This window comes from Bombina bombina, chromosome 6 (genome assembly GCF_027579735.1).
Source record: "Bombina bombina isolate aBomBom1 chromosome 6, aBomBom1.pri, whole genome shotgun sequence".
Taxonomy (NCBI): domain Eukaryota; kingdom Metazoa; phylum Chordata; class Amphibia; order Anura; family Bombinatoridae; genus Bombina; species Bombina bombina.
Window position 1 is genome coordinate 426923412 of NC_069504.1, and position 14745 is coordinate 426938156.

Below are 14745 nucleotides of genomic sequence, written 5' to 3' on the forward strand. Positions count from 1 at the left end.
GAAAATAATACAGATAGTATCTTGAATAGGAAAAAACCTCAGGAGCAAAATTAAAATCTTAAAATCCATATTTTAAAATAACAGTTAATAGGTGGACTAGGCTCCTAAAAGCTAAAACAAAACGGTCTCTGAAACAGGATCCTTTAAACCAAAGAAAACCTTCATCAGTGGAATAAACTTAAGAATGCTGTCGGTCAGAACAAAATTAATTAACTCTTAATTTTGAAAAGACCGCGTAAGTTTATTTAAAGGAATAATAGCAGTCATATCACGTTATTTCTTTTATCATAAAAGGTTGTTTGCAAATGAAATCAAGTACATGAACTCAGTAAGTAACAGTATATGTCATTGTACATGTAGAAACATTATTAGCATAAAATATAATAAATAAATGCCACATAATTGAGCTGAAGAAATAACAGCTTAATAATGAAAAGAACACACTTAGCTTTGTAGAATAGTGTTTCAGGGCATCAGTTTCTACAGTAACATCCGAGTCCGGATCAGAATGAGACATCTCGCAAAATGTAAGAGAAAAAGAAAAATAACATTAGGCAAAATATTCAATTTCCACAATGTAACAGTTTCAGTAGATTTAAAAACAAAAAAAAAATCAAAAAGCAGGCATAATAGCTTTAAAAATTCATGAAAACAGCGAGCAATAGAGGCAGAGGGGTAAAATAACTAAAATTTGGCGCCAAGAATGATGCATTATACAAAAAAAAAAAGTTAAAAATTTTTGCCGCAAAACCAACACCAGAAAATGACAACTCGCGTCATAACAAACGTGATTTCGCGCCAAAACAACTAGCGTCAACTAAGACGGAGGAAATTTGCACCATCAAAGGGGCAACTTCGTGCCAAAAAAGTTTTGCGCCAAGAATGCCGCCATAAAAAACCCCCCAAAAAAAACAGTATTTTGCGTCCTTGCGAGCCTAGAATTGCCCGCGAAAAAAAATGAAAAACAAGTCAAATTAGAAAAAGACAACCCCAGGTAAGGAAAAAATTTAAATAAACTTCCCAACATGATTCCTATACTGAAACTGTTAAGACTGCAAAGGGAAATGTACATAGACCTGACTCATGGCAAATATAAGTAAAATAAATATTTTTAAAAAACTTAGACACCCATCCACATATAGCAGATAGTTTTCAGTACTGGTTTGGCTATCAGCAGAGGTAATGGTATATAAGAGTATATCGTCTTACTTCACCACCTCCATAGGAGGCAAAGTTTGTAAAACTGAGTTGTGGGAAGTGTATTTATAGGCATTTGAGGTTTGGGAAACTTTGCCCCCCTCCTGGTAGGAATGTATATCCCATACGTCACTAGCTCATGGACTCTTGCCAATTACATGAAATAAATAAATGTATGTATGTATGCATGCATGCATGCATACATATACACACACCACATGAACAAGTCAACTTCTTTAGAAATCATCCTGATAGCTTATAATATGTAACATATTGTGTCTTTACAAGAACAATCTCTGCCTCAGATATGCAGTCACTAATTAGTGGAATGTGTTTTCAGCCCCTAGGTCCAAAACAAAGGACCATTTTAAAAGTATTTAACATTCAAAACCTGCTTTCTGTCAGCAACATGACACTAACTCATTCCCATTGGGGACCTCTTGAAAGTTTTAAATCATAGATCTTACTAAATGCAGATAATTTAGCCAACTCACATAGCTGAATAAAAAAAAAAATTGGGCCACCATTTTTAATTGGGGGGGGGGGGGCAGGGGGAGTGGTGCACATACAGTGGTTGCATACCTCATTCTCAACAAATAAGTTCAGCATATCTCTTCCTATCTGCCACGGTGGATAATGGTCAACAGGCAGCTCGACTGTGCTGGTCTTTACTTTGGCTTTCTTTGCTTGAGGAGGCTGATCAGTCTTCTTTTCCTTGGGTGCAGTTTGAGATGTCTAACAATGAAGAGAAGATACAAATCAATACCTTAATAAAGTAATTATATCCAGAAATACAGAAACTATTCACATAATCTACACGAGTTTCCTTAAAACATCCTGTGCACTGATACTAATATTTCTAGTAAAACTACACCTTACATATGCAGTGTATACAAAAAGTACAGCTCTTAAAGCTGTCCAACAGAGGTAAAGTACAATGAATCCAGTTAACTCATTGTGAGCCATATTTGCCCTCTGCACTTCTAAAGAACCGTTTTGGACTCCTTTTCTATATAAGATTGAAAGAAATGGTTTTGGCTATTGATTCCAAGTATAAAGGAATGGAGAGTGGCCTCACATCACCCTGATGTTACTACGCACATGATGTAATTTATCACTACAAAAGCAACCAACATGCATTTTATTGATAATTCATTATTAGAAGCTATTTATACTGGTCTCTAGCCAGATTATGAACCTAGCCTTGTATTTAGTTAAGCAAAAAAAAACAAAAAAAAAAAACACTTTAGTAAGCACCTCCATTTCATCAGGATTAGTCTTGTTTTCTGCTTGTGTTTGTGTAGTTTCTTCTGGTTTAGGCTCTTCTTGATCAACTTGCATTTTCTGCCAATAGAGATGTGGATTAGGATGTGAAAAACATGCATTTTAGGACTACATAGCTACCTAGTGCTCAAACTAAATAACGGTGCAAGATATCATGCCTCCTAACTAATCCTACGGATGCAGCAAGTATATATGTGCATCTATTAGAGGTGCTAAATAAATAGACAGCATTTTACAGGGACATTACAAGTATGCAAAGAGTAGAAAGAAGCCACCTACATCCTCCTCCTTTGCAAGCTGGTCTGTTTCCATTGGTTCCTCACCATCCTCTGTTTTAAGGATTTCGACAAGAGATGCACTGGAAACACTAAAAATCCCATGAACATTTACACGCACTTTCACCTTCACCTTAGAACTGGAGCCATCAGCCTGAGGAACTACCTTCTGAACGTGGAATTGGCCTAGTAGTACCAGGACATAAATAGACATGAGAACAATTTTTAGCACTTACTGTTAAAATAATTTCTACAAAAACAGGCCCTGAAACAAGAGTATTTCCTGTTTTATATATTATGGTTATTTAGATTGTGACCATTGCAAACGGTAGGCTCATTTGAACACACAAGAAATCCTCGGTAAGCAGACAAGAACAGGTCAGGAATATTGCATGCAAAATATCTGCCTAAAGATGGCCCTACTTTACCCAGCTTCCATACAAAGGATCCTTGTAGCATCCACAATATGAGCACAGAGTGGGATTAGTGTAAAAGTTGCACTCAAAAAGTTTCATAAATATAGTGGAGAATGAGGAGAGCTTGGCCAAAAACCCCCCCAGAAATTATGCTTACCTGAATTTCCTTTTTCTTCAAACGGAAAGAGTCCACAGCTGTTTCATTACTTTTGGGAATTCAGAACCAGATCACCAAGAGGAGGCAAAGACACCCCAGCAAAAGGCTTAAATACCTCTCCCACTTCCCCCCAGTCATTCTGCCAAGGAACAGTAGAAGAAGCACAGGGTGAAAAGGTGCCAGGACGCCCCTCAGAAAAATTACGGACGGGGAGCTGTGGACTCTTTCAGTCTTTAGAAATAGAAATTATCAGGCAAGCAGAATTTATGTTTTTCTTCATAAACGGAGAGTCCACAGCTGCATTCATTACTTTAGGGAAAATACCCAAGCTATAGAGGACACTGAATGCTAAAACGGCAGGGTACAAAAGGTGGCCCATTCTGAGGGCACCAGGCCTAAAACCCTTACACCAGAACCCCAGCTTCGTCTGAAGCTGAGAAAAATTTGAAGAAAAGAAAAATCCCAAGGACACAGATCGACCATAAGCCTTGCTAGAGACTGCAGGAACTAGACTCGACTGAGCCAACAGCCTCCAAGCGACACCGTCTACCGGCTGACCGTCTCCAAACAACAAACCCCTAAGGGATCAAACAGCCGTATTCACTGAAAAACAGAGAAAACATCCATAAAGGATGCTATAGAACCCTAAATAGGGCACGGCAAAACCCAGAAATAGGGCCCAAACGAGCCCCAAAGAACGCCGGGCGAGAATAAACCCCGATGGCCAAGCCAACCGAGACCCAACCGATCTCGTAGAACAAGGGAGATAACGCCCAAGCCTAGATTGCTCAAAATCCACGGGATCAAATCCTGGAGCATGAAAGGAGAAGTGAATCTTCCACCACACAAAGTGCATCCGCACCCCAAAAAGGTACCTGAAGACGAAACCCCAGAAACCGTTAAAGACAGCTCAGAATATTCAAATATTAAAAACCATAAATCTCGTGCAGCAACTCAGATAGGGAAAACCTTGATGGCAACGCCTGAAGAGTCCGAACACAGCACGCTGCTGTCATCTGAAGATGTGTCTAGAACTTTGAATATATACAGGCAAGTGGAGGCAGATGAGGTTAAGTTCAAATCCTAACCTACAACTTGTTAGGCATCCAGCTAACCAGTGGATGCCTTCAGTCCTTCCAACAAAATTGTAAACGTAATTGTCCCCCCCCCCCCCAAGGACAGCTCATTCAAACTCAATGATCCGAACACGAAATTGTCAGAGCAATAGATCTCAGATCCTGCTCCAAACCCCGGACCAGCCCAAGCGACAGGCATGTCTGACAGGTAGGGGAAATAAAAACCACCCCACCCCAAGCCCCCCAGGGAATGGTAGAATGGGGAAAAATTATCCATCCCAACAGAGCTCAGGTGCCACCCCATTCGCTGCTACAACAGAAGACACTTCCAAAAGAACCCCCTAGGACTGGGTTTAGAGAAGTGCAAAAAGATCCTAAAAAGATCTGGCACAACTCTCCTTGACAGTCGCAACAGAGTCTGCTGCTCTGGGGCTTGTTCGAACAGCTGTTTGAGAGTAGACAGCTGCCTCTCCTAAATAAAAAGTACTTGCTCCAAGAACAAGTGCTTTAACGAGAGCTTTGAGCGAGGCCTGAACACACAACCTTCAGAGTATAAAAAACTGCCACATTTACTCAAGCGTTAACGGGGATGAGGCAGGAATGAACCCTAGTCTTTCAATCCCAGGCAGAAGGAATATCCACAATGCCACAGGCAGTGGAACTCTACCAGGCCCCGCTCCTCCTGCACCCAAGGCAGGACCACGATCCTCCAAAGAGAGGAGACCCTCCTGCTGAAGGAGGGAATCTAACCCCCCAAAGGGGGAGGACACAGATAAGAAACGGCACTTGTGCCCACAAGGGACGTGAGAAGCCATATGCTGATCAATCGAGACCGATTGAAGATCATCCAGATCACCACTGTTGTATACAACAGAGAAAAACTCCGAAGGACAATCAGCCCCCATAGAAAACTGGTTCGTCCTGAACCAGTCCACAGGATCATAAGTCCATAAGGATCCGACATAAGAACCCAAGAACTGTGACCCAGAGTCGACTTAAGACGAACAACCACTCCAGGGAGCACAAGATACCCAGTCTGAAGATTCAGACCTCACAGGGGAAGATATCCGGGCCAACCCGGAAAATGGGAACATGACTCACTCATAAATTCCCAGCCCAAAGGGAAGAGAACGCCCCTAATAGGAGACCAACTCCCCACCAACAAGGTGCTAGGCCGTAATCATGCAAACTACTCTATAAAGTCATAAAGGCCCCAAGGACCACATACGTGCAGTCCAAGACTAAGGGAAATCATTACGAGAGAAGAGAATACACCTGAAGAAGAGTAGAAAAACACTAGTCTCCATAATAGTTTCAGATTATCCTTCCGGAGGACCACCAAGGAAGAAGAATGCCGAGCATCCTGATCCTGGCATAACATCCCCTAAGCGAAGCTAGGAAAGGAGGAGACAACAGTCTATCGTCCCTAATATGGAACGACAAACTCCCGAAAGCAGAAAAGAGCGGCACAGCCCTCAACTTCTGACGAGAAAAAAAAACGGACTAAGTCCAAACAGTCTCGACTAAGGAAGAGACCACAAGAAGAAATAAGTCCTAAAAGGACAATCCCAAGAACCTTGAAAGGCAAGACCGCCAGGACCGCCTGACAAGCCCTGGTTAACGGAACAAGGACAATATCTTAAACACACTTCTGGGAGATGTAAATGCGCCAGAGCCAAAGATATGGCCATGTGGAACCGTGTCTTAACCTCCGGAGGAAACAAACCAACCTCCAGAGAAGGATAAGCCGCGTTTGGGTTACCTGCATGCGTAGTAAGAGTTGGTTGTAGGGAACGTGCCTCGCGGAAGAAGAATCCCCAGAGGCAGAGGGTTCAGCGGGCCCCTGGTTGCTCGATCCCAAGGAACGGAGCACTCTAAAAACGACATTCGGAACATAACTGATGGACATGTATCATCCGGACCAATTCATATTCTTCGCAAGAAGTAGAATCAGAATCATCCGTCTCCAAAAAAATCAGAATCCTCCTTGACTGGGATATTGATAAAAAAAAATGGACCAATAAGAAAAAAGGTAAACTGCACCTTACACCACCAATGCCTGGGGCACCCACCACCTCCTATGAACCAGACACCAGTGAAACAGAATTTCTCCGTCACCACACAGTCAGGAATGCGGAAATGGAAAGCCAAAACGTGACCACGCCCGGTGCGGGTCACTTGCAATAGGCCGTTATGTTCCGAAAAAGCCATGAGCCCATGTATTACTACACAGAAGCAGACAGAATCACATAAACATGATTAACCCCCCTCAGGAGATATTAACCCTTAATTCCAAGATACAAAAAGAGCCTCACTGAGACCCTGTATTTAAGTTATTCCCGCTAAGTTGTAACCGCTCTGATAAACTGTTGTAATTACAATACCTCCATGATGAAAGTAAAATGAAACGATCTTACCGGAATCAGACCACAGAGTCCTGCGGGCTAAAAACGGAAAAACCTGACACCTTAATGTTCAGGTGGATAATTTGCATATTGGCATCACATATGAAAGAATTGGCGATTTTCAGCGCCTTAAACTTGTCCTGTATCTCATTAATGGTGTGAATCCATGTGTGAAATGGTCGAAGGGGAGACTTCCAATATGTCGCAGCACTGGCGACCACAGCTACAGCCGCTCCCGGCTGAAAAACAAACCCCATATGTTAAAACATTTTCCTTAACATGTTTTCCAACTTTTTATCCATGGGCTCGTTAAACAACAAACTATCCTCCAGGGGAATAGTAGTCTGCTTTGCGAGCATGGAGATAGCACCATCCACATTAGGGACAGTACCCCACAGCTCCAACTGAGTCCGGGACGAGGAACAGGAAGAACCTAATCGCTCCCATTCATTCTTAATAATATTTGCCATCTTAACAGGAACCGGGAAGGCCTGAGGCACCACCCTGTCCTCATAATTTATCAAGCTTAGGAATCGCAGGTTCTTCTGGAAGTTTCGGTTCCGGAACCTCCGGAATAGCAAGCACTTGTTTCAGCAAAGTGCGCAAATTTTCCATCCTAAACCTAAAGTCAGGCTCCTCCACAGCCGCAGGTTTAGATGACACGGACTTCGACCCAGAAGGGGCCTCCTCCGAAGAGTCGGAGTGGGCCTTGTCATCGTATAACGCCTCAGAAATAGCCTCAGGTGTAAACAACCCCTGGGCCGGGCCGCCATGGTACGCCCTAAGCTTGCGCTTAGCAGAATGTGGTAAGGCATGGATCACTTTCGATACCGCCGTTTGCAGTTGATGCGCAAAATCTGACGGCCAACGTATCTCTCCCGCAGGAGTAATGTTTGGACCCAGGGGTGCTGCATGTGCAGGAGATGAATGCAGGGAACTCACCTCACGGGACGAGGACCCCTCAGAGGTGGATGGCTCAGTAGTACTAGACACCTGTTTGGTCTTGGATGTCGTAACTTTATTAAGGCATGGGGAACATAGTTGAGCAGGCTGTTCTACCAGAACCTCCTCACAATAAACACAGGAATGAGACCTAGTTAAAGAGGGCTAGCCCTCTAACGCGTCAGTCTTCCATAGCTTGCGCTGATATTAAAGACTAGATTAACTTAATAAATAGGCACCTTTATAACCACCAATGGCCGGGGCACTCAACACCTCCTATGACCCGGACTACAGAAACCGTGTCGTCTCCTGCGCCGCTGATCAACAGAGGAAGTAGATAGCCACACACATGGAATGCCCGGTAGGAACAGCCCCTGCCTAAGGAAAAAACGTTCATCTCGCACATAACGCAGCAATGACACAACAAAAAATATCATGTATAAACCTCCCCTGTTTAATAATCCCCTTTCCAGGAATATTAACCCTTGATTCTTTTAAAAGATAAAAAGGCGTCACACTGTGACCCTGTCTTCTGTGTTATTTTTAAATAATAAAAATGAAACAATATTACCAGAATCTACGCTGTGGAACGGAACACGGCCCTTCAAGTGTGACAGGTTAGTAGCCTCGCTCCTGACATGGACTTGAGTGTAAAAAGCAGGCAGCAAAACTAGTCAATAGTGATGCACCGAAATTGAAATTCTGGACCGAAACCGAAAATCCAGGATGCACTTGGCCGAAAACCGAAATTGATACCGAAAATGTGTTTTTTCAAATTAATTTTTTTTAGTTTTTTTTTTTTGCATAATTAGAGCCAATAAAAAAGCCCACACTTTTATTGAAAGTAATACACTAAAATTGGACCAAAATATCTTAAAACAATAATATGCTACACAATAATTTTACCAAGAAAAAAAAATTTAGAAAAAAATGCAATTTTCAGCCAAAATGTTTCTTCACTTAAAACAATTATAAATATCAATATACTGTATTCTTCATTTAGTTCTATGTAATAGAATCATATTTAACTGTTTTTGTTTTTTTTACCAATTATCCAAATAAAGTATAGTCCTAGAAAACTCATTATATGCAGAACAGTAAGTCAAGTAATAAACTTAAACAGCAGCTCTAGGCTAGCATCAAATTTGAAACATGATACACAATAATTTTACCGAAAATAACAGGCAAAAAACCCGAAAACCGAAATAGCCAAAAAGGCTATTTTCGGCCGAAACTTTCTGCGGCCGAAATTTCGGTGCATCCCTACTAGTCAACACTGATTGCTTGTGGAGCTGTTAAAATGAGTTGGGATGAGTTCGTAGAAAGACTCTCCCTGCATCTCCGGACTCTAACTTTCACCCAGGCTCTCACTGAGAGGCTGACAGGACTACTTAAAACTCCAGTCCCATTCAGAAGAGTACTACCATCCATAAGAGACTATTCCGATCTTCGGCACTTCTCTGCTGTCCTCCTGTGACGAAAGGCAAAGAATGACTGGGGGATGAGGGAGGTGGGGGAGGTATTTAAGCCTTTGGCTGGGGTGTCTTTGCCCCCTCCTGGTGGCCAGGTTCTGTATTCCCAACAGTAATGAATAAAGCTGTGGACTCTCCTCCCCTTTAGATGGAAATACTCTAATTATGTTTAAACCCAGCAAAGGGTTTAACATATAGGTAAAGTCAGTTTCAGGGTAGCTGCAGACTAATGACAACTAAACTAGACATAGAAGTGCAAAAGGAAAATATGCTCTATTGTATTAGACCATGTTATTAACACACTTGTATAACACTGTGCGTTTAAACGCCTGCAAAGGTGTTGAATGCATATTTAAAGGGACATTGTACACAATTTTTCTTTGCATAAATGCTTTGTAGATGATGCATTTATATAGCTTATCTGGTAGTGTTTATGTAAAAATTTATAGTTTTGCTTATTTTTAAATAACTTTGTGCCGATTTTCAGATTTCTAACCAAGTAACATTTTAGATGTATACTGATGTCTACAGACTCCTGGTTGTGTAATGGGTCTTCATTTGCAGGGAGTGTTTGCTTTTATGCATTCCCAGCCCTTTTCAGTGGGTGTCCCAGCCTAACCTCATCAACAGAGCTAAACCAGGATGTTCTACGTAAGTTTAAAAAAAGGTTTTATACTGGATTTGTATATCAGTGTCTCTGCATATTCTTCTTTATAGTAGTGTCTATTACATGCAGTTATATGCAAATTGGTGTATAATGTCCTTTTAATATCAGCTCCAGCGCAGCAATGAACTACTGAGAATTAGCGGACAATTAAAATTGTGAGCCAATGAAGAGAGATGTGTGTAGCCAATCACCTACTAGCTTTCCTGCAGTGGTTGCTGCTCCTGAGCCTAACAATGTTTTTGTTTTTCAACCAAGGATACCAAGAAAAAAATTCATTTAGTAATATAAATAAAACTGAATCTGTCTGAATCATGAACATGAACATTTAATTATAACTTTAATGTTCCTTTAATCTGCACATTTTTAGACAATGTGTGACATTTAGTCTTAGCTATTTAAGAAATGCACACAACTGAAAAAGAACACACAAACATTTACCCAAGGATGGATCAGGATAAGGCAGTTCCTTGGGGGCGCTGTAATATGCATCGAGAGTGAAAGGATCCTTTCTGTAGAATGTAAGCACTTTGGAGAAGGGAGCAGCATGATTCTTGGGGAACACCTCACAATCACTAGAAGCAATAGAAAGATTCTATATGGTTTTCACAAAATGTTACAAGCACTTAACAGTATTCCATGGGTAATGCTGAGTTTTCTATTGGTGTACATGATGCATCCACACGCATGGATTACAAGTTGTATCTCTTTTTGGATAAGCATGAGGAGGCTCTTTGCCTCCTCCTGTTGACCAGGAGGCGTAATCTCATAAAGATGAAATCTGTGGACTCATCATATCTTGTAAAAGAAAAATATTTTTAAAAAGTATATTAAAGATATAAGACATCTCAGGTTTTTTTAAACATTTTTTAATTCCAAAAAGTGTCAAACTATGGGTAGATTATGATTACAAATCTTGGTTGCAAACATGACAAAATATTAGATATCTTTGTTTTAGGTTGTGAAGGAACATAAGAATGACTAACATAGATGTAGAGGGAAACAGATTGTGCCAAGGTGCCTGACAAAATCCTACCTTAATCCTTCCTCAGCTGGAGAATTCCACTTCAATGATATGGGATATGGCACCAAATCAGTAATAGAAAATTCTCGAACTTTAAACGCTGGGGACAGGATAGCGCACTGTAACAAGGAATAGTGATTAAGCAGCATGAAAAAATGCCTGGCATGTTATGTTAAAAAGAGGGTGAAACTGAAGGTTGCTTTGTGGCAAAATGATTACATTTTGTTGCTTTCAACACAACAAATATAAAAAAAATGTAAATGGTATAATTGCATTATGAAGATTTCTTTATCAGCAATAATGAAAAAGCCTCTCCTATTTCTAAAGCTTTGTGCCTTAAAGACGTTAATGGTCAAGTTGTCACATGCTCCTTGAATAATCTCCAAGCTAAATTAAAGATATGCTCATACCTGTAAAGCACAGCCTCTGGCTACAGCTTCATCAGCATTTAATGTTGTGCTGATATCTTTGCCAAAGAACTTTATGATTCTCTCTTTAACTGAAGGGATCCGAGTGGCACCACCAACTATTTCCACTGCATAAACATCTTCTTTTTTCAGTTCTAGGAAAAGATCACAAAGTATTTACATTTCTACTCAATGTTTTTAAACATTCTAGCCAGCACAAATAAAAAAAACATAATTTATGCTTACCTGATAAATTTATTTCTCTTGTAGTGTATCCAGTCCACGGATCATCCATTACTTGTGGGATATTCTCCTTCCCAACAGGAAGTTGCAAGAGGATCACCCACAGCAGAGCTGCTATATAGCTCCTCCCCTCCCTGCCATATCCAGTCATTCGACCGAAACAAGCCGAGAAAGGAGAAACCATAGGGTGCAGTGGTGACTGTAGTTTAATTAAAATTTAGACCTGCCTGAAAAGGACAGGGCGGGCCGTGGACTGGATACACTACAAGAGAAATAAATTTATCAGGTAAGCAGAAATTATGTTTTCTCTTGTTAAGTGTATCCAGTCCACGGATCATCCATTACTTGTGGGATACCAATACCAAAGCTAAAGTACACGGATGATGGGAGGGACAAGGAAGGAACTTAAACGGAAGGAACCACTGCCTGTAGAACCTTTCTCCCAAAAACAGCCTCCGAAGAAGCAAAAGTATCAAATTTATAAAATTTGGAAAAAGTATGAAGGGAAGACCAAGTTGCAGCCTTGCAAATCTGTTCAACAGAGGCCTCATTTTTAAAGGCCCAGGTGGAAGCCACAGCTCTAGTAGAATGAGCTGTAATCCTTTCAGGAGGCTGCTGTCCAGCAGTCTCATAGGCTAAACGGATTATACTCCGAAGCCAAAAAGAAAGAGGTTGCCGAGGCCTTCTGACTTCTCCTCTGTCCAGAGTAAACAACAAACAGGTTAGATGTTTGGCGAAAATCTTTAGTAGCCTGCAAGTAAAACTTCAAGGCACGGACTACGTCTAGATTATGCAAAAGACGTTCCTTCTTTGAAGAAGGATTAGGACATAATGATGGAACAACAATCTCTTGATTGATATTCTTGTTAGAAACCACCTTAGGTAAAAACCCAGGTTTTGTACGCAGAACAACTTTATCTGAATGAAAGATCAGATAAGGAGAATCACAATGTAAGGCAGATAACTCCGAGACTCTTCGAGCCGAGGAAATAGCCATCAGAAAAAGAACTTTCCATGAAAGAAGTTTGATATCAATAGAATGAAGGGGTTCAAACGGAACCCCTTGAAGAACTTTAAGAACCAAGTTTAAGCTCCATGGAGGAGCAACAGGTTTAAACACAGGCTTAATTCTAACTAAAGCCTGACAAAATGCCTGAACGTCTGGAACTTCTGCCAGACACTTGTGTAAAAGAATAGACAGAGCAGAAATCTGTCCCTTTAAAGAACTAGCTGATAATCCTTTGTCCAAACCCTCTTGGAGGAAGGACAATATCCTAAGAATCCTAACCCTACTCCATGAGTAATTCTTGGATTCACACCAATGAAGATATTTACGCCATATCTTGTGGTAAATTTTCCTGGTGACAGGCTTTCGTGCCTGTATTAAGGTATCAATTACTGACTCGGAAAAGCCACGCTTTGATAGGATCAAGCGTTCAATCTCCATGCAGTCAGTCTCAGAGAAAGTAGATTTGGATGATTGAAAGGACCTTGTATTAGAAGGTCTTGTCTCAGAGGCAGAGTCCATGGTGGAAAGGATGACATTTCCACTAGGTCTGCATACCAGGTCCTGTGTGGCCACGCAGGCGCTATCAATATCACTGATGCTCTTTCCTGTTTGATTTTGGCAATCAGACGAGGGAGCAGAGGAAACGGTGGAAACACATAAGCCAGGTTGAAGAACCAAGGTGCTGCTAGAGCATCTATCAGTGCTGCTTCGGGGTCCCTGGACCTGGATCCGTAACAAGGAAGCTTGGCGTTCTGGCGAGACGCCATGAGATCCAATTCTGGTTTGCCCCAACGGAGAACCAATTGAGCAAACACCTCCGGATGGAGTTCCCATTCCCCCGGATGAAAAGTCTGACGACTTGGAAAATCCGCCTCCCAGTTCTCTACACCTGGGATATGGATCGCTGACAGGTGGCAAGAGTGAGTCTCTGCCCAGCGAATTATCTTGGAGACTTCTGACATCGCTAGGGAACTCCTGGTTCCTCCTTGATGGTTGATGTAAGCCACAGTCGTGATGTTGTCCGACTGAAATCTGATGAACCTCAGTGTTGCTAGCTGAGGCCAAGCCAGAAGAGCATTGAATATTGCTCTTAACTCCAGAATATTTATTGGGAGGAGTTTCTCCTCCTGAGTCCATGAACCCTGAGCCTTCAGGGAGTTCCAGACTGCACCCCAACCTAGAAGGCTGGCATCTGTTGTTACAATTGTCCAATCTGGTCTGCGAAAGGTCATACCCTTGGACAGATGGGCCCGAGATAACCACCAGAGAAGAGAATCTCTGGTTTCCTGATCCAGATTTAGTAGAGGGGACAAATCTGTGTAATCCCCATTCCACTGACTGAGCATGCATAATTGCAGCGGTCTGAGATGCAGGCGCGCGAATGGCACTATGTCCATCGCCGCTACCATTAAGCCGATTACTTCCATGCACTGAGCCCCCGTGGGGCGCGGAATGGAGTGAAGAACACGCAAGCATTTAGAAGTTTTGATAACCTGGACTCCGTCAGGTAAATTTTCATTTCTACAGAATCTATTAGAGTCCCTAGGAAGGAAACCCTCGTGAGAGGAGATAGAGAACTCTTTTCTTCGTTCACTTTACACCCATGAGACCTCAGGAATGCCAGAACTATCTCTGTATGAGATTTGGCAATTTGAAACATTGACGCCTGTATCAGGATATCGTCCAGGTAAGGAGCCACCGCTATCCAAACACAAAGGAAACTAGATATATAGAATACCAAGATTCCCAAAGTATGCACTTATAGCACTCTGGGCCCTAAACTAGAGGACGGAATACCCCAACAGGATTTTTAAAATATAACCTTTATTGTAGAAATTAAAAAAAACAAATGGTTTATTACACACACACACAATTAAAATACACTCCAGTACCAAGATCAGTGTAGTAAGTAATTAGTAAGATCACTAAATATTATGATTAGGCCTGTATAATATCACAGTTATGAGTGATCTAAAATGTAACCAATAATAATCGCTAGTTTATATTTACTCAATAGCTTGCTGCAAACAAGCTAAGACAAAGATTTTTATCAGGGTAAATTATGATCTGAAAGCCAGTATCAGTGTAATAAGCTTAAATAGTTAACTAAAAGGCTCAGGATTATAAATATGTATATTAGAGTTGCTACTAAATGATATTGGTGTGTCAAATGT

General features: G+C 41.4%; 1 protein-coding gene across 1 annotated transcript in view; it reads right to left on the reverse strand.

Annotated features, from left to right (window-relative positions):
* HSPA4 (heat shock protein family A (Hsp70) member 4) overlaps nt 1–14745 on the reverse strand; it is a 164230-nt gene that overhangs the window by 103716 nt on the left and 45769 nt on the right. Inside the window, exons 9-14 of the mRNA XM_053717170.1 lie at nt 11323–11474; nt 10925–11031; nt 10330–10463; nt 2761–2942; nt 2455–2541; nt 1780–1932 (exon numbers count right to left, since the gene is read on the reverse strand). Of these exons, the coding sequence (XP_053573145.1) occupies nt 1780–1932; nt 2455–2541; nt 2761–2942; nt 10330–10463; nt 10925–11031; nt 11323–11474 (815 nt within the window). The remainder of the gene's footprint in view (nt 1–1779; nt 1933–2454; nt 2542–2760; nt 2943–10329; nt 10464–10924; nt 11032–11322; nt 11475–14745) is intronic.